General features: G+C 38.5%; 1 protein-coding gene across 9 annotated transcripts in view; it reads right to left on the bottom strand.

The window, feature by feature from the left end:
• Positions 1 to 22169, bottom strand: part of CNIH3 (cornichon family AMPA receptor auxiliary protein 3) — an 81542-nt gene that overhangs the window by 42731 nt on the left and 16642 nt on the right. For all 9 annotated transcript variants that reach the window (XR_008576601.1, XR_008576604.1, XR_008576602.1 and 6 more), the window contains exons 2-3: positions 10140 to 10208; positions 7139 to 7186 (exon numbers count right to left, since the gene is read on the bottom strand). Coding sequence is in view for 1 of the 9 variants with exons in the window: in XM_054822151.1 (XP_054678126.1) it covers positions 7139 to 7186; positions 10140 to 10208 (117 nt within the window). In the remaining 8 variants the exon portion in view is untranslated. The remainder of the gene's footprint in view (positions 1 to 7138; positions 7187 to 10139; positions 10209 to 22169) is intronic.

Below are 22169 nucleotides of genomic sequence, written 5' to 3'. Positions count from 1 at the left end.
GCACGTGTCTTGGGAGTGCAAACAAATGCTCTTCATATTTATTACCATGTGGTTTTTGTGGCACCGGGCACAGTAGGGTTTTATTCTTTACTTGAGTCTGGAAGCATTGGGGTAACAAACACTAATGAAAACATAATAGAAAAGGAGAGCCAAGTCTTGCTGAAAGGAATCTCTGGCTGAAGCATAATAGGGATCAAAGTATCCAACTAAGGAAATAAAGAATGCAAAATTCAAACAGTGGCAAAATGTAAGACAACAGAATATCCGCTTAATCACAAAAAAATCAGATTTGCTCCTGTATTGTATTTTCTTCCAGAAGAATCAAACAGAACATCCTGAAACCACCCTTTTGAATTTACTGAAGACTTCTTTAAAATATGAAGATTTTTCATATGATAATGTTAATTCGGAATATCACTGCAGTCCCAATAACAGATCATATGTTTAAACCTCTAAAAAAAGGATTACTGAACAACTGTTTCATATTCTTATTGTTTATCAGGCCAGTTAATAGAAAGTTCAGACCTTGATAAAAGTAGAGATGAAACTGTTATCTGATCAAAAGACATCTGGACTTCTTGGAAATATGTACCAACCACCTTCCTTCATGACACACTCCTCTCCCAGTAATGGTCAGACCCAAAGGGAAGAAAATTATGACTTTCCAAGGAGTAAAGCATTACTAGCTCAAGTGAAGTGCTACGAAGGCATGTGCTGAATTATCTAATCAAAACCTTTTATTTCTTCCCCTCATCCTACTCAAGAGTTTGACCTTTGTAGTTTCTCCTGAATTTCACTGGGAATTTCTACATAAATTCAGACATATTCGGTCATAACTACCAACAATGCACTCCACAGTTTTTATCTAAATGGTGTCTGAATTATAAGAACTTCAAATCCAAATCTAAGTCCAGGCCTATTCCACATGGGTTTATGCTTGAGTATCAACACGGTTCTCCTCTCAGAGCAATAAACAGCAATTGCTCCAAACTGTCAATGTCAAGGAGAGACCGAGAGTGCCCACAGAGGGCTATCACAGCTGCTTTTGATGTTCAGTCTTAGAGATGAATGATAAGCATGAATGTCAAACGTGAAGCAGAACCCTTCCTAAATCCAGGGATGTTCAGAAAGCTTTTCGAAATAAGCCAACTCTGTTTTGAACCACTGAATTGCAGCACAAACATGGGGGCAGTGGGAGGGCAGTTGAGATGATAAAAATAAGTTTAAAAATACATCGTATTTACTTAAATCATTTTATACACAGCAATGTCTGCTTGGGTACAAGCTTCTGTATTGCACTGAGTCACAGGGAGACAAAGTATTGAATAACTACCTGGGTACCTGCAGTATGTTTCCTATATCCATAATTTTATATTCATTCTTGAGAAGTTATCCACATGGTCTCTTGATTAGGGTTTGCACTCCCAGTCACTCAGTAGGAAGGGTCTCCTGACAGTTTTCCTGCTGCCCAGGTGATTAGTCAAAAGTCAGCAGTTTCATCGTATTGATGAGGTATGAAAAAAAGAGAGCATTAGATAAATCAAGAAATAAAACACGTACTGAGAAACCAGTAACAACGACGAACTCTTTGGTCTCTAATAAGAGCGGACAAAGTTCATGTGCTCCATCATTGTAATTGCTAACAGGAAAAACGTCACATGGTGCCACTTTTTGTTCCCTTTGTGATCTTTGTTACAGCAGCAGTTTATCAGAACTCTGGAAGCATCAGCCTCTTTGTCCTGTGAGGCAGAATATCACTGCTACTTCCACAGTCAAAAAGTACCTTTTGACTAGACTAAAAATTCTGTTTTTCTCTCAGATAACACAAGCACCTAAACTTCAAAGACTAAATGCTGACTACCGGTTAGGAGGTGCTGAATATAATGCATAATGCATATGACAAACCTGGTATGTATTTACCCTGCAGACTTACCCCTCTAGTGTGGCTATGCTGCAATATTTTCTTTTTCTGTCAGGTCTAGCTAAATAAGGAATAAAAACATCTTTACTGAGGTTGTAAAAAACGTCTAGCACTACAAAAGGTAAAACTATTTCTGTTATTCCCAGTTCTGAAACAAACTGTGTTATTGCTGTAGTTTCTGCCTATGAGATTTTTTCAACCCCAGGAAAAAAGTATGATTTCTTCTTACGTATGGATAGATACACACCACTTTAAAAGTTCCTTGTGATTATACATCACATTTGCTAAATTTGCTTATATAACCTTATATTAAGTGTTCTAATGAACCATGCTATAGGCTTACAGAACTACTCTGCTAATGACTATCAGCCCGCAGACTGGCTAAAAGAATGTCACACATCTATAAATCCCTAAATCCGTGATGAAGCAATGAACTGACACATCCAGAAACACACACTTAAAATCCATCACTTTATCTCAGGCTTGCCAGTGACTATGAGGCAGAACAACAGAAGGAGTGATCATCGTAATAACCAGCAAATTTATCAAGAAGAAAAGAATATGATCAGTCAATTGAAATCGGCTACTGTGACACCTGACACTCTCCAACGGGCTATGTCCACTGTGGCTGCTGCATGCAGAGAATGGTGGGAGCTACTGGTAGGTGAAGGTCTGGAACCTAACAAGGTCCAAGCACAATAATTATTTCATATGGCAATCACTCTACTGCACGTTGGTCAGTCTCCTTCACCCAAAATATGCAGGAAAGAAAATGTCAGCTGAATAAGGATAAACAAGGAAAGGTGGGGCTACTTTTAAAAATGCTGATTTCCCGTAATATTTACCTACATGTAAAGTAGAACCACCTCCATACTCAGAAAATACTGCTATCATCTGCTACGAAGAAAAAGCTAAAAAGCTAACTTGTTCCCTGTTAGCTGATCCATCGAGATCAGTAATGTTTCACTAAACATATCGTGGGGGTTTTTTTGCAAGTACATGCATTCAACACTGACACAGACACAGGATCAAGCCGTATCTTCTTCTTTGGAATGCTACATCTACAGTTGAACCTGTGGTGTTAACCCACAGCCTTTAAGTTTCTGATTACTCATGCCTCTAAATTACTGTTACTTTCATACTTGTAAGTAATTTTGACCTTTTTTTTTTTTTTTACAGAATATTTAAATATGGAAACATACCAAAACAAAATTGTATGCAGACACTCAGGTGTCTGGAATTATATATTATGCTCACTAGGTTTTACATTTTATTTACAGTATCTCAGTCTCAATGGAATGTCTTCTGTAATTGCTCCTTAAGGTAACATTGATTTCAGTTATTTACCAAAACCTGTAAATACAGTAAAACATAACTGGGATGTGTATTAGGGTATATAACATGGTATATAAATTTGAAAGATAGATTTATTTTATTTTTGCTGAGTAGTAAAAACCAGAATTGAATCTGGTAAACACCAGAACAATTGAGTACAAAAGAAATTTCTACCACTACTACCGCAGATCCAGCTCCACTGGAAGCCACAGTGACAGAAGTACTAGAACAGACCAAGCATTGCCAACCCCCAACCTCCTAACTAAAATGTTAAAACTTTCTTCAAAAAAAGATTAGGTGAAGAGGTTTTGGGTTGGTGATTTGTTGGTTTGGTTTTTTAAACAACCCAGCTCCTGATTTAGAATCTACTGTTGCTGTTGCTACTGCTAGTACTGAAGTGCTGAACCGACTAAGTTTTGAATAACTGAAGTTGTCCCTGCAGGGTTTTTTCTCTGCGTATTTGTATTTTTCAAGACAGTTCAAGTTCATCTGGAACATCTTTGAGATTAATGTCACCTTGCCTGTGGTTAGATTTCTTGCTGAATTTGCTCTGTTCCTATCATCCCTTCAGGACTTGCAAAAAAACAAAAGTAAAAACAAACCCCAAAACCACAAATAAAATCAAGAAAAAGGAATGACATTTTCTTACACTTGCAGCTTTATGGATTTTATGCCTAACAATTAAAATGCTCCATTACAGTAGGAAAATGAGTAAAAGTCTGTCTTCTATCTACCTCAATTCCCTACCAGGTAAGTTCCAGTTCTGCTGTTTATAAATCACTCTTACTTTAGCTTAAAACAATTATTTGCTGATAATTTGAGAAAGGTCACTTATACTGTTCAGCAGTGTTTGGCATGAGCAAACTGAAGTCTGAAATATGTTCGCTGAGCAAGGAAGCAAGTTCAATCAACTCTCCCCCTTAGTAAGGAGTTATCAGATTAATGAAAAAAATTATGATGCATAACCTAATCTCAACTTAATTTAAATTTCCTCAAAGGTAAAGTAATAACATTACAGTGGTTGATTAACGAAATGGATCGCGTTCTGATCTAGGAAATTCCTTATTGTCCTTAGTCCTAAAATAAGTGAATCAATCAGGTAGGTAGATTTGAAATACAGCTGCAATTACAATTATATAATATTGCTGTCATCATTAACTGAATATATTTTAATCACAAAAATCATGGTAGACCTATATGGCACACCTCACCTTTCTCACTCCTCAACAGGGCTAATGAGCCCAAGCAGCCTGTACTGCTGCATACTGTACTGCTTTCGCTAGCTCAAGACCGCTCATTCACAACTAGTTTGTGTTTCTCTGTACAGCATTGTAGTGTGTCATGTAATCCTATCCTTAGAGAAACAAAGGCAATTTAGCAAAAAAGAGAGCACAGATACAGACTCCATAGCATTTGCTGATACTAGTATATGTCTTATGTGAATCATGTAATACTTGTATGACACACCAATGTCCACACAATGAAATATTTAACAGTTTACCGAGCACACAAAGACATATATATACTATAAAGCCCCCAAATATATATATACACTACAAAGCACCGCCGAATGAAAGGAGATACCCATATCCTGAGAGAACCTCACTTTCTGCTGGCTTCGGAAAATAAGTCCAGTCCTTCCTGTCATTTACTTCAGGATAGAAGAGGTTTGACCATGGCTATACAAAGTTCATAGCTTCCTTCTACATAATCAATCATTCTCCAGTAACCAGAAAACTTAGGCCAATCTAATTCTATAGCACCATAAAAACACGGACCCACATGTACATGCATGTACGCATGCCAGCACCTGCTTCACATGATCCCTACTTGTTTTAATGTCATAGAAACATTTTCCCCAAACCAAATGTCAGAAAGCGCCTGGCTGCAGAAGGATTGCATCCTCCATTCTATTTTGGAAAATGTAAGTTATATAATATCTGGTGACATATCACATACCTGGTCATAGTTTGCCAATAATCTTCTCTAAGTATTTTGGAGATAAAACCAAAAATCCATCCTTAAGAAACTCTTTGCCCACTGGGATCAGATTTATATGACATATTGTATGCCCATTTAGTAATTCCCAAGAACTCTTTCTAAAACAAGGATATAATGAAACCGAACATATTTTTATAGCCTACATATAATCTCTTTAATAACAGATCTACAGTAGATCTTAAGCATTAAGTTCTAATGTCATAAATGGCAAGGTATCACTGGTTTTGAAGCCCTTTGAAAGAATTATCTGACTTCGAGACATACGAAAACAGATATGTTGTTTCATAGAAAGAGAAACAGACCTAAAGCCACACAATGTTATAATGAGGGATATATTCAGTGCTTGCTGAAAGCATCCTAACTGCTATTTTCTTGTATCTATATAGCTGGCGCTCAATTCTTTACTGTTTTTCCAGAACCTTCCCCAACAGTGAATCCTTCAAACTACATAAACCAAAGCTATTTTTAGTGATTGTCAGATTTGAAGACTACAAATCTCTGTAGTTATTGCACCTTCCTCTTCTTGCATATAATCTCTCAATTAAAACAAACGCGTCCCCAAAGAACTTTGAAGAAGAGGCTGAATTAACAAACTGTTTAAGTGAACCAGAAGCAAGCCAATCCCTTATGAATACAGAGTCTGTAATTAGCCAAAGTGCTCCATTTTGCTGTTCACAGTAAGGCTGAGGCTCAATAAAAATTAAACACTGATGCAGGCAAGGCATTCCCAAGGGGCTCACATATATTAATACATTACCACTCACCAGTTGCTTTATGTCAAAGAAACTGGGACACAGCTTGCAATTGGCTGGCTGCCTATTTGATAAAATGGGAAGCTATTGGCAGTAACCATTTTCTCTTATTTTCATATCCCTAGTGTCATAAACTGGCTAAGTACTTAAAAGTGGCTCCTAACAGTCACATGTTCATAGTGGTGCCAAACGGATACGACTCGGGTTCTGACTGATCAGAGAATCACGCTTCATAGATTCTGTGTGGAGTCACAGATACACGCCAAACCAGTAATCCCCAACACTGGCTTTCCCCAAACTTCTAAGGATGAGGCCATCAGTTTTGTAAAATCATACCTGAATTTAGCTCTTAGCTTGATTAGGATGCAGGCAGCAGCCCACACTTCAGTGATAACCTTTCTAAGCAAAAATGCAGAATAATTTAGGTGGCTCCATTACTACTCTGCTGAAGGGAATTTACAGAAACTTGAATATATAGAATAAAATAGTTTGGAATTATGATTATTTTTACTTCAATGGGACAGACTCAGGAGAGCAATGAGTGTCCATGAAAACCCTCTTTCAAAGCTACAGGTGAGTAACCCATGAATGTATCAATCCTACAATTTATCAGCTCCTTCAAATCCCATGGAAGTTGAGGCACCCAGTATCTCCTTTGTGTCAAGTTCAAATAAATACTACATCAACTTTTCTATTCAGCCAATTAAAAATCTTAAACATTAAGTATGTAGCTAATAAAATGTTTTGTTTATCAAATAGTAAGCTGCTGTTAAAAAACAGGGTATTTCTAAAGCTTGTACTACATCATCATCATCAGTTGATAGGGCTATAAAAGCACCTTAAGCTGCAATTGCAAAATGATTCACCGCCTTCAAAAAGCATGTTCCAAAAGGAATGGGCTGATGTTCTGAAGTTTCTGTTCTTATCCAGAAATCCTCTATTATGTTAACCTTTTATAATTTGTCTTATTCTGTCCTTACAAGGTCATCATGACTTCCACTTCTGCAGCTGAATCCAGCCTTTCATCAATGGGGTGTGAGGATCATTTGAAGAGCAAATAAATGCACATCACCACTTGATGGCTTTAATTCTCATCAACTTCACAAATTCTAGGCTAGTTTATGCTCACCTTTCGCAGGAGAAAGCAAATACGCTCAATATTTCTCAGCCGCTCTCTCTGTCAAGAAAAAGTGGGAAAAAGGTAGAAGATTAGCTGGTGTTATAAATTAAAGACAATATATTACAATTACAATGAGTCAAGATCAGAATTAACGGTTGCAGGGAAGCAACACACGTTATTAATCTGAAACGACAGTATTCACTTCTTACCTACTGCTTGCAAGCCAAATGATTTACCCATTTCAAAGTCCCAATAAGTTATTTTTTCATGTTACGGGGCGTAACAATATAAACTGGGTATTCAAGTCTGTGTTAGCCTTGAGCCAGAGGCTGCAACTTCTTTTAAGTCAGCATTTGTGGCTCTATCCAACGATGTCAATCTATACCACAGAGACTTCGTCTTGCATTTTCAGGTACCCAGCCTCTGGCTTCAAGATAATTCTGAATGAGAAAAACAGCTACGAAGTTGGTATGGCAGCCCTTCCTCTCTCACTAAGAGCGTGCCTGAGCAACATGTGGCATTAGAATTTAACCCATTAGTGAAGAGTATCTGAAATGTCCTACAAATGCCACTATAAACAACAGATGCGTTCATCAATATGATGTCACTATAATTAAGCACTGTGACTCAAAAGATGCTCTAAGTTCGATTCATAGGAAGAAGACAAGTCAAAGACAGATTTTCTTTTAAATGGGTTATAATGAGAAATTCACTAGTAAAATCAGATTCATTCTGCATAACCCCATCACTGGAGTTACTGTGACAGATTCTACTGTTGGCTACACTGCAGAAGGCAGAGTGGTTTCGCTGTCCTCAGGAGACTATCTGGTAATACTGTCATTTAGACACGGGAAAAAGTATTCTGAACAATGACCTTTTTTAAACAGGTAAGGTAATATACCAATGTGAGAAGCCAGCTCTCCCTAAGCTTTTTGCTCTTCAAATGTGTTAAATTTGCTCCGAGTTCTATTTCTGTTCTCCAAAGAAATGCCTCTTTTCCTTTCCCGTCCCCAAGTTTGAAGCCATTTTTTAAAAAAAGGGTAATTTTGGAGAGACAGTGAGACAGTGGAAGCTTGATAAGCACCAGACAAATATTGTGCCTCTCTCCGGTGTCTGTGATCTAAAAGAGATTCAGAAATTTTAGATTCACGGTTGCAAACATGAGAATGGACCTGTGTGGATGTGCCTGTGAAGCTGCAGAAAGCTATTTTGCCTTCAGTAGGAGGTAAGTGGAGAGGGAAAGATAATCCTCTCGATTCCCTTTAGAAGACAGATGCCTAACTGCAGCTGGCCTTGGAGAAGTAGGAAGTCTGTCTTTGAACTGTAGGTAATAGAGTGTGAACCAGGAAATTTGAACTAAATTCTCAGGACTGCCACTGGTTTTGCCTCTGATTTCTCCCTAATTCAGTCTTTTCTTGTCAAAAAGGCTCTACCCTGTGTCTTGAAAACACTGTGGAAGATACAGCAGTAAACATCAGACATTCTTATAGTGCAATAAAGAAAACTACCCCACCAAATAAACGGAATATGGGCATAAGCAACTATGCATAGGGAAAAGTTAAAATACACTTGACCAAAGATATAAGAAATAAGAAAGACCTGCTAAAAATCTTCCTTTTATGTCAATATAAAAGGCATCAACACATATAAAGTGCAAAAGAAAGCAACCTGAGATTATTGCTTTGGTTACCACAGAAAGCTTCATAGAAGAGAGTCAAATATGTCAACTGATGACAGAATATTTTGCTGTGTATTACTGGAAACTCCACAATTAACTTTTTGATTACATCGCTAGTATGACTGAAACAGGGACTTAATATTTTAACCTGGAGACCAATTCCATTAGCATTTTAAAATAAAAGGAAATTATCTCCATGGTGCATCTTACAAGTTTTAGGAAGAGAACAAATTACTGGAATTTAGTACATATAAATACACATTTCTTGTGTGCAGTTCTCAAGATGGGAAGTGAAAACAGATAAAGTGAATTCAAAATCAGATTACTTCCAGTAAATTCAAAACCAGATTACTTCCACTGAAGTACTGTATAGCATTTCTTCACATAATTTCTTTCTTCTGTTCTCATTCTTTGCTTATCTGTTAGTGAACAGTAAACAAGTCTTCTTATTCGAAGATTCATTTAAAGACTACATTTAAAATCATAAGTGGTCTAAGCAGTACTGCAAATCCTCTGTTGAGTTATGAAATGAGGTTAAATGGCAAAGTACTAGCTACTGAATCTGGTTATCATTTGTAGGCAATTCAATAACTTGATACTCTGTAGAGATCAAATTCAGCACCTGTCATAATTATTGTAATTCCCAGTGAGATGACAGGGAGCCAAGTCCTGCTCTCAGTTCTGGTGGTACAAATCTGATGCATTTTTAACTGTAGTCAGCTAAATCACCCTAGTTTACAGCTTTAATTAACAGAGGAATTTTCATATGCTTAAATCTGGGCTGCATTTTGGTTCATTAGTTAAAATCGAGTTTACAGTCCCATGGTGATATTTAACCTTTTCCACAGCTGATGCAGCAGAATGTTGTTTACTCTTAAAGCACAGGAGAATTTAGGGCACTGCCATGGGACAGAGAGGTCTAGGAATACAACTTTTATTAAATCCCTTCAAACTTTTGACTCATTGATACAGACAATATGGGAGAAGGTGGTCATCCCATGCTTGAACACAGAGAAAGCAAATGATTTCAAAATGGAAAACTTGTGCTACAGAATGAAAAGATAAAAAGAAAGCATCAGCATCACATGAGATATCCTTCGGTTTTTGAACTTCCAAACTATTTTCCTGCCTCCTTCAGCAAAAAGGAAAGCTATGAGCATAAAGAGTTGCCATCTGGCTTCCTAAGATTGGCCCAATAAATCAATTTTCCAAACTACAGTTGACTTCACAACAGACTCTACATTCATTTCCACACTCATACTTTCACTGACAGCTCAGCGCATCCCCATTTCTTTAGTAGCTGTTGCTTAGCAAGCCACCGGTGGTACTCACTGCATGGACTGGGTTGCACTGATCTATTGGGCTTTTGAAGTCTGTCCGAAGTTCGTCAAAGGCGATTATCTGAAAAACAATTTTTTCAAATATTGTAATGAATGCTTATTCAAATGTTTATTTTTCCTTTAGGGACTAGTTAGATGCATTGTCTCCCTTCCGCCCTTTCCAGAGAAAATATCAGAAACTAGCTTCCCCGACGCACTCCTTTCAGAACTAACTAGTTAAAACAAAACATGGGATACTCCTACATATGACACCTCGAATCCATTAATCTGTCCCTCTGTAAAAACCTATCTATAGCCTTTTCAGCATTGTTGCTTTACAGATTTCTTCCCTCATATCAGCGAGAATTCTCTTCTCAAACTTCCAAATAATATAAAACTATTTCACAAACAAATACATCTCCAAACTTGATGGAAAAAGTCATTAGCTGCCTAAAACACAGAGATGCATCAGATATGCTATTCCAGGTTTAATACATACACAACATCTCCTTGTTATTAGTTTTTAAACCTACTTCAGATATTAATTCTGAATTAGTATCAGCTTAATTAAGCCACTATTCATTATCAAGCAAACTCCCCAAAAGGTAAATCACTCTAGAGCAAAACATGCCCTTCCTAAATTCCAGCAGGTTTTAGAACCTTTACCTCAGACCTCATTAACGGAGGCATGCCTTTTGCTTGTGTCCTTTAGTTTCCTCATTAACTGATGCATTCAGACACACTGGTAATTACTGCCTGCTTTTAAAGTACAGCAGATAAAAGTGCCCATAAAAATAATTATGTATGATAATGCTTTCTTGGAAATAAAACAGCTGTAATAACCTTCAGCATATTTCATTCAAAGATCTCAAAGCATGTTCTTAACTTGATTTTATGTTTGTGTTCTAGTAATACCTTTTCTTCTGCTTGCTTCACCCAAGGAATGAAAGCTCACTACGACAGGCACCACATAAAATATATGTTAAAACAATGATCCCTCTTTAGACAATTTACAACCCAGGAAAGTATTTGATCTCAATAAAAAGATGATTAAAGTACAAGGTAGTAGTTGGGTAATTAGTATATGAGTGGAGCAATCATTCTGTGACATGATACAGCATGCCTGCTGCCTAGCTGTTTAAAAAATAACCAACACAGACCTGCTGTATAGGTAAAACACATTCATTTTAGAGATATGGAATGCAAGAGCAGAAATCCTGAAAAATGACCTATCTGTGATTCATATAATAACCTGGCAAGACACTTGAGAATACAACCTAGAGCTACAATCCACAAATCTAAGCATTACTCTGCATCCCACTCTAATGCTGCATTCATCACACTGAAGCACGTTTAAAATCAGAAGTATGGCATTTTACAAGAGCACTCTACAGAATTCAATTTATTCAACTATGACAAGTCAAAGTGCCAGAATAAACCACAAAGGTAACTATAAAACGTGGTTATAAGTGAAGTACTTCTCCCCATGGATGCAGTATCTCTACAAGTTAGGAATTAGATCTGCAAGGGATGTTTACACTAAGGTAAAAGAGCAAATAACAGAAATTGTGAGAGGGTCAGAGTACAATTGTGAAGAATAAGGCTCACGACACCTCTATATTTAATACTTCTTGAACAGGTCTTTATATTCTCAAGCTGGGCCAACTATTAAGAGGGTAACAACCATGCAAGTCAGACACACGCTTCTGTTTGTAACTGGGTATCAACATCGGCACTGACTGCATTGGCAGAAAGGGGGAAGGATGGGTCTGTAACAGGTAAGAGAGCTGCCTCTGTTCATAGCTGTGCCGCTGATTTACTTTGGGATCCTGTGCATCTCCCTTAAATTCTCTTGCCTCGCTGCACTGGTACTTACAGATGTAGCTTTAAGATAGAAAACTGTTAGGAGCTTTGAGTGACAACTGTTTTTAATCATGTACAGCAGTAACACCTTTTTTTCTGTTGTAAATGTAGAGATGAGCTGAAATTTCCTTGGAGAGAAAAAAAAAAGTGAATATGCTGTGCTCTTCCTTTTGGTAGTCAGTAACAGCAATCAGGATTTTGAGATACTCATGAAATGACAGCCAGTACAAGATCCAGCTCATGCTGTGAGGAAAGACTGGTCTGAGACAACAACATGGGGAACCTGAATACTGGAACTGTAAGATGGACCCCCTTCAAGAAGTCCAGGGGAACCTCTAAAAATTCACTGAACACAGAGATAGGATGATAACCCTGAAGCATGTTTAGATGAAGAACTAGGTCACTCTGAAAGACAGAGCCATTAAGGCAGGGCTCTGTTGAGCTAGCCTTAACTAATGCAGCTAAGTCTTGAAGAAATCCTAAATGACAGCTTGGAAAAGAGATTAGCCTTAAATATACTACATATTTAGATTTCCTCATTTTTTGCTTTCTCTTTTTTTTTACCAGCATTCCCAACTCTGTGGTCAAAAACCTACTCTATTTGCTGGCACACAATTTATTTTATGTTATGCTTGCATTATATCTAAGTACACTGAAACAAATCTGACAGCATTAAGTACATTGTATACATGGAACCAGTAAGTGGAAATACATTAGTCTCACAGACAAACCTTTTGGGATACCTGCAAATTATGGCAATGTCAAGAGAGATTCCTGCCACACCTGCAAGAAACAGACTGAGGTCTGGTATCAAGCACCCAGGATTGGAGGAAAGTTTCATCAGTAAAAAAGTTTCAATGTCTCTCTGGAAGGAAGCTGACAGAAGTAAATCCTCTTCAATTTTATTTCATAAAAGTTCCATAATAGTTTATATTTTTGTTAACTCCCCAGGAATAGAAATCCAGTGATGACATGAAGATATATATTTTAATATATGAAAAAGCACATTCCTATTTCTCTGTCATGTGAAAAGCTTGAAAGCGTAACATTAAGCATACTCACAATTAGGAGTATAAAGAAGCTCCCAAAGTTTTTGGGAGGCATGGGGTTTTTGTGGTGGGTTTTTTTGTTGGTTTTTTTTTTTTAATCTCACAATGCTGTGTGTGCTAATTCTAAAACTGCAAATGAGAAACAATGGAAACAAAGCTGTAGCTTCTTAAGATTGGTGGTTGCTCACAATATACTATGTAACTGTGCAACAAATTATATTGTACTACTGAAAATAAGGCTGGGTTGTGCCGCAGTGTGGTTTACAAAATTAATTAGGAAACATCTTCCTCTTTTAATTATAACTAGCCTTGTGTAGCAGTTTAATGCCCTAGGGCATTGTATGGCCGGAGTTGCCATTTTTCCCTACAAAAAACAAGTAACTACCTGCTTGCCTCCATTAAGTATTTCACAATGCTTTCACAGGCAGTGCAGTGTTCTGGCCATATTCCAGAGAAACAATCTTCTGCCTGTTTACATTTCAGCTGGATGCAGCACAGCTACCTGCTTCCCATACATCAGGTGATCAGAGCTGCTGAATGCTCCGGAACAGCATCGGGGTACGCTCAAGGTCTGCTTCACCGCAGAAATTGCCACACTTATCAGCATCTTGACAGAGGAGTTCATTTGGAAGCAAACAACGTAATAGATCCCACTCAGGGCACCTCACCATATGAACTGCCATCATTTCACCTTTGTAAATGAATGTATTTTATAAACCGTTCAATATCTTCTAATTATCCAATCTAATTTGATCAAGGGTGGCAATTAAGACTACAAAACATACATACGTGTCGACATCAGCGACCCCATCTCTCCAACGGTCATCAGTGACCATTCTAAAGAAAAATGACTGGCATCTAGTCAGAAAGCTAAACAGATAGCTAAGTGGATAGCATTTTCGAAATATGTGCCAGGGACTGACCTTACACCAAGGAGAAATTTATTTTCATTAGTAAATATTAATGTTGCACACAGCTTCACAGAAAGCGAATAAGGACCATTTGATATTTATTTAGGAACCCCAAGAAAAAAAAAACAAGTTATCTGTTTCCTCACAAAGCTACATCAGGAAAAAAAAAGTAAAAAAAAGCATCATGCTTAGCGGTAATTTTTATCATTACTACAGAAAGGGTCCAGGGATTGAATGGGCAATGGATGTCAAACTATCTTCTGACTTGGGGAATTCTCCTTGTGATTCTATATTGCAAAACATTGCAGGAAGTTTGTTCTGTCACTGCCCTAGCCGTGTTTTTTTCTGTTGATAGAACTGTACTTGTGGGTGTTATCCACTTAATAACACTAAAGGTTTATAAAAATACTGGTTGCATTCTCTGGTGATTCACACCATCTGTAAATCTCATAACTCCAAGCATAAGTCAGCAAGGAGTTTGCCCCAGTTTAAACACATACTGAACAGATGAGATTGTGATGACAACGTATGTTTCAGTACAGCTACAATTGCAATGATATTTATAAAATTTGTTTTCATTACCCGTACTCTCTGTGCTCATCTCTCCAGACAGTAACAGCTTTGAGTAACGAAGTATTCACGTAAGATTGAACCTGAATTTTGTTTTCTTCCTATGCTTATGCACCCAACAAACTGAAAATTTCATCTATTAATGGTAGGAATAAATTATGATCTCTCATTTTCAGGGAAGATACTTTTTTTTTTTAAATCACTGAGCTCTTACAGAAATATATTTTAATTGAGAATGTGATGTTTTAGGGTGGCAGTGGAGTTGGTGTGGGTGTGAATTCAGTGACAGCAAAGAAGTTGGATATTATTGCTTACTGACATCTTAGAAAAGTTAAGATAAAACAGAACTTGATGACAACCACACTTAACCACAGAACAGAACAGTAACACTTAACATATGTTTCCTGGCCACCACCCTGTCAATGCACCACAATCCCATCTTGAAGAAACTGTCTTTAATGGTTCATTTAAAGAATTTGCCTACCCCTCCACTCTCATACACAGCTTTCACAGCACCCATACTGGCAATTCATAGGCTGTCTGCAAATCAGCACACGGACAGAAGGTGGACAGGTTTAGGAGCATGCTGTGCTCCTAAACTTTGTGCCTGCTCAACAACTGCTGTATAGACATATTTACAGTGTTTGGGAAATAGCGTTGAACATTTATCATGTTTGAACCATGTTGATGCAAGCTGGATGAGTTACTTTGTTGGATTTTGTTGAGAAGAAGCAGCAACAGACAAAACGTGCGAGACAGTCGGGTAAGAATGCAAAAGGACCTGAAATGGAAGACAAGTCACTGTCTTGACACAATGCAGCAAGGGAAACCCATAAAGAGATGTAGAGAACAGTGACATCGACAAAGTGACAGACTGAGAGAACAATGTTTGCTACCCAATTCTTACAATGATATGAAATGAATCTGAACAAGAAATTTAGCTATGTGGTTGGTGAACATTTGTTCAAGATGGTTGTTCCTCTTTCTCTTTTGGTTGAACTGATCTGGTTCATGCTACCAAGCAATGTAAACACAGCAAGGAAAACCCTTCCCCCTCTATAAGGGTTCCTCTGAGTCCACACCTCCACTGTCATCTCCAGTGAGAACGCTCATTTGAGTCTAAGTGGCTGTTGGTCACAATACTTTCAATATTCCTATAATACCCTATAAATCATGAGAGATGTTAACTGTAGAATAATTTTATTAATGTTATAGTCTCTGCTATGGCCCAGAGACCATACATGACACATCAAGTAATGCAGATGTGAGAGTTAAACTGCTTTTTAAGTACTGTCTTCCACCCCCTCACCAGGACCACTTTTTGTTAAATTCAGCACTCACAACATCACAGATGACTGAAACCAGGTCTGAGTCAACCTGACAATCTTCTTTTAAGAACAACGTAAAGTGCCGACATTAGGCTAGGAGGAAAAAAATGAAATAAAATCACTGGGAAAATATTCTGCCTGTGATACTAACAAATCCTGTTATATGATACTAAACTATACATGAGTACACCAGAGAGCAATTTGGCCTAGTTTGGATCATTAGCGCAGAAAAAGGATGGAATATAGGTTGTGCTTTGGCAGGTAATATCTTTTTTTTTTTTACTTGCCAGTGCTTGAGTGTATTGTTCATTATTTGTTTTTATCAAATGTTACTAAACTTCTGATGGACTGGGGTTTTTAAGACCCTGAAACCAAGAGCTTGCTGCTTAGAGGAAATGGTGTTCAGCTCTCATTTCATATTGTATTGTAATAAATCAATGTCTTCCTATAACATCTTGATTGCCACTGAGCTGCGCAGCACAGCTTTCACAGCCTCGGAAGGCAGAAAAGATAGAACTTAACTCCTACTGCAAAAAAATACAGCCTACTGTTGCACTCTAACTGCAGCCCCTCAAAAAAGGGCATCAACTAAAAACATGGATGTGCAGTGATGGGAAAACATCCAAAGCGTGTGCATATGCACTTTATAAACATACTATAATTATTACTTAAGTAGAAAATTAACTTCATGGAAAGGATGCAGGCTCAGTTAAGAATATGCACAAAGCTTTTAGACCCTACCTGCATTTCTTTCTAACAGAGGAGTTATCAGCTGATTCACTTTTTAAAACACCTGGAGCTGTGCAGACATGCAGCAAAAGAGTAGTTTCCAGATTCAATTCACAAGTCACTTTCTGTCTTCAGAAGAGGGGACAAAGTAGTCTGTTACTGCTCAAGTTAACTCAGGAGAAATGAAATAGGCTAAACACAGAGGCTGATGCTGAACAGTATCGGCATATATGCTGACAGGAAGCTGAAAAACAATCTTTGTTCTAAGTCTTGGGGTGAACTTTCACATCCTTCAGAAAATCTCCAGATCAGTGTAATTCTCTGTTTTTCACTTCTTAGAGAGGGAAATTTTACATTCTTATTTCATACTTACTAAGATGAGCATTTATGGTGTAACTCACTCATGTGGTCTGTACCCAGTATTGGATGTGTACTTAACAAAGCTCATGAAGGTTTCCTGGCAAGCCTCAGAGCTGCTTCATGTTCAGGTTCACGAATTCAATCTATGACCCACTGAGCAAGGCATTTGACACTGTCCCACATGACATCCTTGTCTCTAAATTAGAGAGACATGGATTTGACAGATGGAACACTCGGTGGATAAGGAATCGGCTGGATGGTTGCACTCAAAGAGTTGTGGTCAACGGCTCAATGTCCAAGTGGAGACCAGTGACGAGTGGTGTTCCTCAGGGGTTGGTGCTGGGACCGGCACTGTTTAACGTCTTTGTCGGCGACACGGACAGTGGGATCAAGTGCACCCTCAGCAAGTTTGCCAATGACACCCAGCTGTGTGGTGTGGTCGACATGCTGGAAGGAAGGGATGCCATCCAGAGGGACCCTGACAGGCTTGAGAGGTGGGCCTGTGCAAACCGCATGAAGTTCAACAAAGCCAAGTGCAAGGTCCTGCACGTGGGTCAACACAATCCCAAGCACAGCTATAGGCTCGGCACAATCCCAAGCACAGTTATAGGCTCAGCATAGAATGGATTGAAAGCAGCCCTGAGGAGAAGGACTTGGGGGTATTGATTGAGGAGAAGCTCAACATGAGCCGGCAATGTGCGCCTGCAGCCCAGAAAGCCAACCGTGTCCTGGGCTGCATCAAGAGAGGCGTGACCAGCAGGTTGAGGGAGGTGATCCTGCCCCTCTACTCCGCTCTGGTGAGACCCCACCTGGAGTACTGCGTCCAGCTCTGGGGGCCCCAGTACAAGAGAGACATGGAGCTGTTGGAGTGAGTCCAGAGGAGGGCCACAGTGATGATCAGAGGGCTGGAGCACCTCTCCTATGAGGACAGGCTGAGAGAGTTTGGCTTGTTCAGCCTGGAGAAGAGAAGGCTCTGGGGAGATCTAATTGCGGCCTTCCAGTACCTGAAGGGACCTACAGGAAAGATGGAGAGGGACTGTTTATCAGGGAGTGTAGTGACAGGACAAGGGGTAATGGGTTTAAGCTGAAGGAGGGTCAATTTAGATGAGATGTTAGAAAGAAATTCTTTACTGTAAGGGTGGTGAGGCACTGGAACAGGTCGCCCAGAGAAGCTGTGGATGCCCCATCCCTGGAAGTGTTCAAGGCCAGGTTGGATGGGGCTTTGGGCAACGTGGTCTAGTGGAGGGTGTCCCTGCCCATGGCAGTGGGGTTGGAACTAGATGATCTTTGAGGTCCCTTCCAACCCAAACCATTCTATGATTCTATGAAAGAGCACAAAATTATTCAGCACTGTTACAATCATAACTACAGTAAACTCAGCATTTCAGCAAGCCAGATACTGAAGTATATTGACTTTAAAACACTAGAGCTGTGCAATATCACAAGTTTACAAAGCTGTTCTCAGTCATGCCCCCAGTGACTATCTTTTTGGGTGTAAAAGTATCTCCAATAAAGTGATCGCTCTTCATAAAACAATTTCAATTTACTGGGGATCTAAAACATGTTATAGTACAGATTCGCTAATATTTACTCGCTCAGGGGCTGGGGGGCATACAGCTGCTCGGTAACCGTTATTATCAGTACTATGTAAACAGTTCAGAGAAGGAAATGAAGAAGTATGTATTGAAACTGCAGGACTGGAGGATTTAAGGCAGCAGAAAGTAAAACTTAAGCTACAGTTTGACCAAGACATAGAAGCCAAAAAAACCATACAAACTTTCAAGGAAAAGTTTTAAGTCTATTTTAGCCTCCTATTTCATCCAGAAAGGATAGCTACCAATGATCCTGCACACTAGCATTTTGTTAACTAGCACAAGCAATCAGGTCCTCATTTTTAGTAAGAGGAGGATTAGGTGTACTTATCCAAGTTTTCAAAAATATGTCTTTTCTCTAAGTCAGAAGAACAAATATTTTCAAGATTTCCAGTAAACTAATTGTGAAATAATTTCCATATTTAAGACAAAAATCAAAATTTTGTTCCAACATATTTTTCCTTTGGAATTTATTTTGGTTTTAGGAAAATCAGATTATATGAAATAGTTCAATATCCAATTGTATTTATTTTAAAGAAAACACACGGCTTAGTAGAGATTGAAACATTTTACCTTCATTTCTAGATCAAAGTCTCTTGTTTGTCCTATAATGAAACAGTAATGCCAGTAAATGTTGTTAATTTATTGTCACTCAATTGTCAAAACAGAATCCAGAAAACAGAACTGGAAGGGACTTCCTGGGCTGTCAGCTTCAGCACCCAATTTCTGCAGACACCACATCAGAAGATCCAAGCGGTAAATACACCAAGCTTATTTTAAAAACAGGAAGGAGGCATATGATTTCCCTTTTCGCTGCTCTGTTTGGAACACAGCACAAACCTGCTGTGAAAGTCGGGAGCCTTCTCCTAACTTTTACATTTGTTCAGAGATAACAGAAACCATGTATATCATTGCCAAGACTGCTTCATTACAACAGCTACTTAGTAAAATGAGAAAGTATTATTTTGCAGGAACTTGCATCAAAATTGGCACGACTCCAAAACCGTTTGTCTTCAATTCAGCAGAAACTCCATCCCAGCTTATGCTAATTGACATTCATACAAACCCACACATACACACACAAATCTTGTGCATTACAGCCCTTGTGTGTGAATTAATAACAGAGCTAAATGATGCTGGCACTATATCTCTACTTCATTTTCTCCCTAAAATGAGTGGATTAACTCTTGGGTGTCTGGAGTTTTTTATCCTGACAGCTGCCAGAACCAGCTAGATCTAACCAATCTCTTTTTTTTTTTAAAGTCAAAACCTTTTTCTTGCCAAATGTTTTGAAGAGCCTTTATACATAAGTTACATGTATCAAATTATCCCTGCATTATTAACCTCTCACTTCTAACAGTAGGGAGAAGGAGGAAGATCTTTACAAACATGAGAAAAGAGCCATAATTAATATATTAGCACAATAATGAGTGGCAGAGAAATAAAAAATAGTGAAAAAAGGTTCCTGTTTTGGGCTTCACCTGGCTATCCAGCAGGCTCAGCTCTCTGTGGCCCAGGGGACACCACACTCTCCCATTGCTGGTCTAAGCAGGGACCGAGTCCAAAGAGAACTCTGAGCTGCTGCTGCATCCCGAGGGAAGAGGTGTCCCTGACAAGGAAGTGCAGCAGGAACTTCCTGTGAAGATGATTCAGAAAGCAGGGAAATCTACCCAGCGAGTCAAGCTGTGGCCAAAGAGATACGAAAAGCTGCTTGCACACTACCCCATGACTGCATCTTAACAGGTTCAGATGATTAGGAACTGTTTGAGCAGCTGCTCTTTCCACCCCTGCATCAAAGCCACCTTGCAGGAACGTACATATGGCAGGTGTAGGATCTGACTCAATAGTCAGGAGCTTCCAAATTAGTAATGGAATTCAGTACAGCATCTAAAAATTGGAAGGAGTTTTATACTGGCAGATATCACCACTATTTATGGACTTCAATTGAAAAGATAACCCAAAGACGCACTAAAATCTGATTCTTTAGATAGCAGTTCAGATTCAGGAGAAGGGCGTTAGAAAGCCCCGTAGGCCAAATACCTACGGTCTTTCTGTGGGTTTGTACTTCAGATAAGGAACCTATTAATAGAGTTAATAAATATTGCCTGCCTGGTTCACAGCACAAGCATTCAGAGTACCATCTTAGCTCCCAATCACATGCACAAACAATGCATTACCTCTGTCTTTTTGTAGCAGGCAGACTACTGCAAAATATGTGCAAGTTTAAATGCCCTGAAAAAGTATTAGATCAAGTCAGAAAGACAAAAACGATCGTTCAGCTTAAACATTACTAATGTTGTAATTTTACATGGATATATTAACCTAATAGGTGAAATATGCAACTCCATGTTGCATGTTAGTACAAAGAATAAACCTTTAATCCTTGCCTATCCTTAACAATGTTCCTTCCCTCACCCCTTTATCTGACTGTTTTTAACTGCTTATCTCTGAAACCCAGCAAGTGTTCTGATATTTCTAACAGCGCTTCCCTATTAGCCAGATGGGTGTATCAGTCAATGTCTCAATGTTATCTCATATGACTTAGTTCCCTGCCTTTCTCCATATGAACTCAGCTACAAACCTGCCTAGTATTTCAAGTTGCCATATTGGGGCACATTTGCATCTTAATTATATTTAAAGTGAGGCTTAAATCCCTCTGGAAGTTGCAGTTACATGATCAATGAAGCGAGGACAGGACATAAAGCAAAATAATTTGGTGCAATCTTTGCACTGTCAAGTATAATTCTAGTGGAGATCACCCCTCCCGACTATCTGTTAGTATGAAGAGCTCTTCTCTCCTCTACTGAAGAGTGACAGGCAGCAGTTGCTTACAAAGACTATTCAAAATTGCATGAATGGATGGGCGACCTGCCTCAAAAGCCAAAGAATTTTATCCTTTTTGTCATATTTTATTCCTTGTCTATATCCTTTTGTTAAATATCTATTAATAAAGAAAAAAAAAAACCTCCTCAAATCTTGTTTTTCATCATACCTGTTCTTGTAATTCAGTAGCTTCCCAGACCGGCGTATCTGAAATGCTGGTTTTGATGACAACCTTAACACTACAGTCAAATAAAGTGCAGAAAGGAAAGTGAGATGAAAAGTATTCCTTTCTTCTCCTATCATCCCCCAATGTATTTATTTTTCTGAATATCACACTTATTAATTCACCACATATTAATAAAAGTAAACAATAATAACTAACAATACCTTGCAGTTACAGATCTCCCTTCAAGGCAATGAAGGCCTTAAATGCAAAGAAAATATAATTTCCTTTTTTATACAAGGGGAAAAACAAAGTTCAGAGAAATTAAATGATTTACAGAATCAGTGGCAGAAGAACCAAAGACTCTGGATTGCTGCACCATATAAAATGTTAGGGGAAACAAAGTATACTGTCAGTAGACTAAAATCATATGAGAAGTGAAACTATACATTTCTGTCTGATTGTTGCACTGCCGTTCATCTCTAGAGCTGAGCATTGCTTTAAGCAGTGCCTTTTTGGATTAAGATTGCAAATGGTTTTAAATCACTCAAGGGTAGAAAATTGTTCTATTTGTCAGATTTCACACTAACAATTGTATGGCATTTCCTTGCTCTACTTAACTTGAATTTCATATGCTGCCACTGTTGAACAAGTC

This window comes from Grus americana, chromosome 3, assembly GCF_028858705.1.
Source record: "Grus americana isolate bGruAme1 chromosome 3, bGruAme1.mat, whole genome shotgun sequence".
Taxonomy (NCBI): domain Eukaryota; kingdom Metazoa; phylum Chordata; class Aves; order Gruiformes; family Gruidae; genus Grus; species Grus americana.
This window is presented reverse-complemented; position numbering and strand designations above follow the sequence as displayed.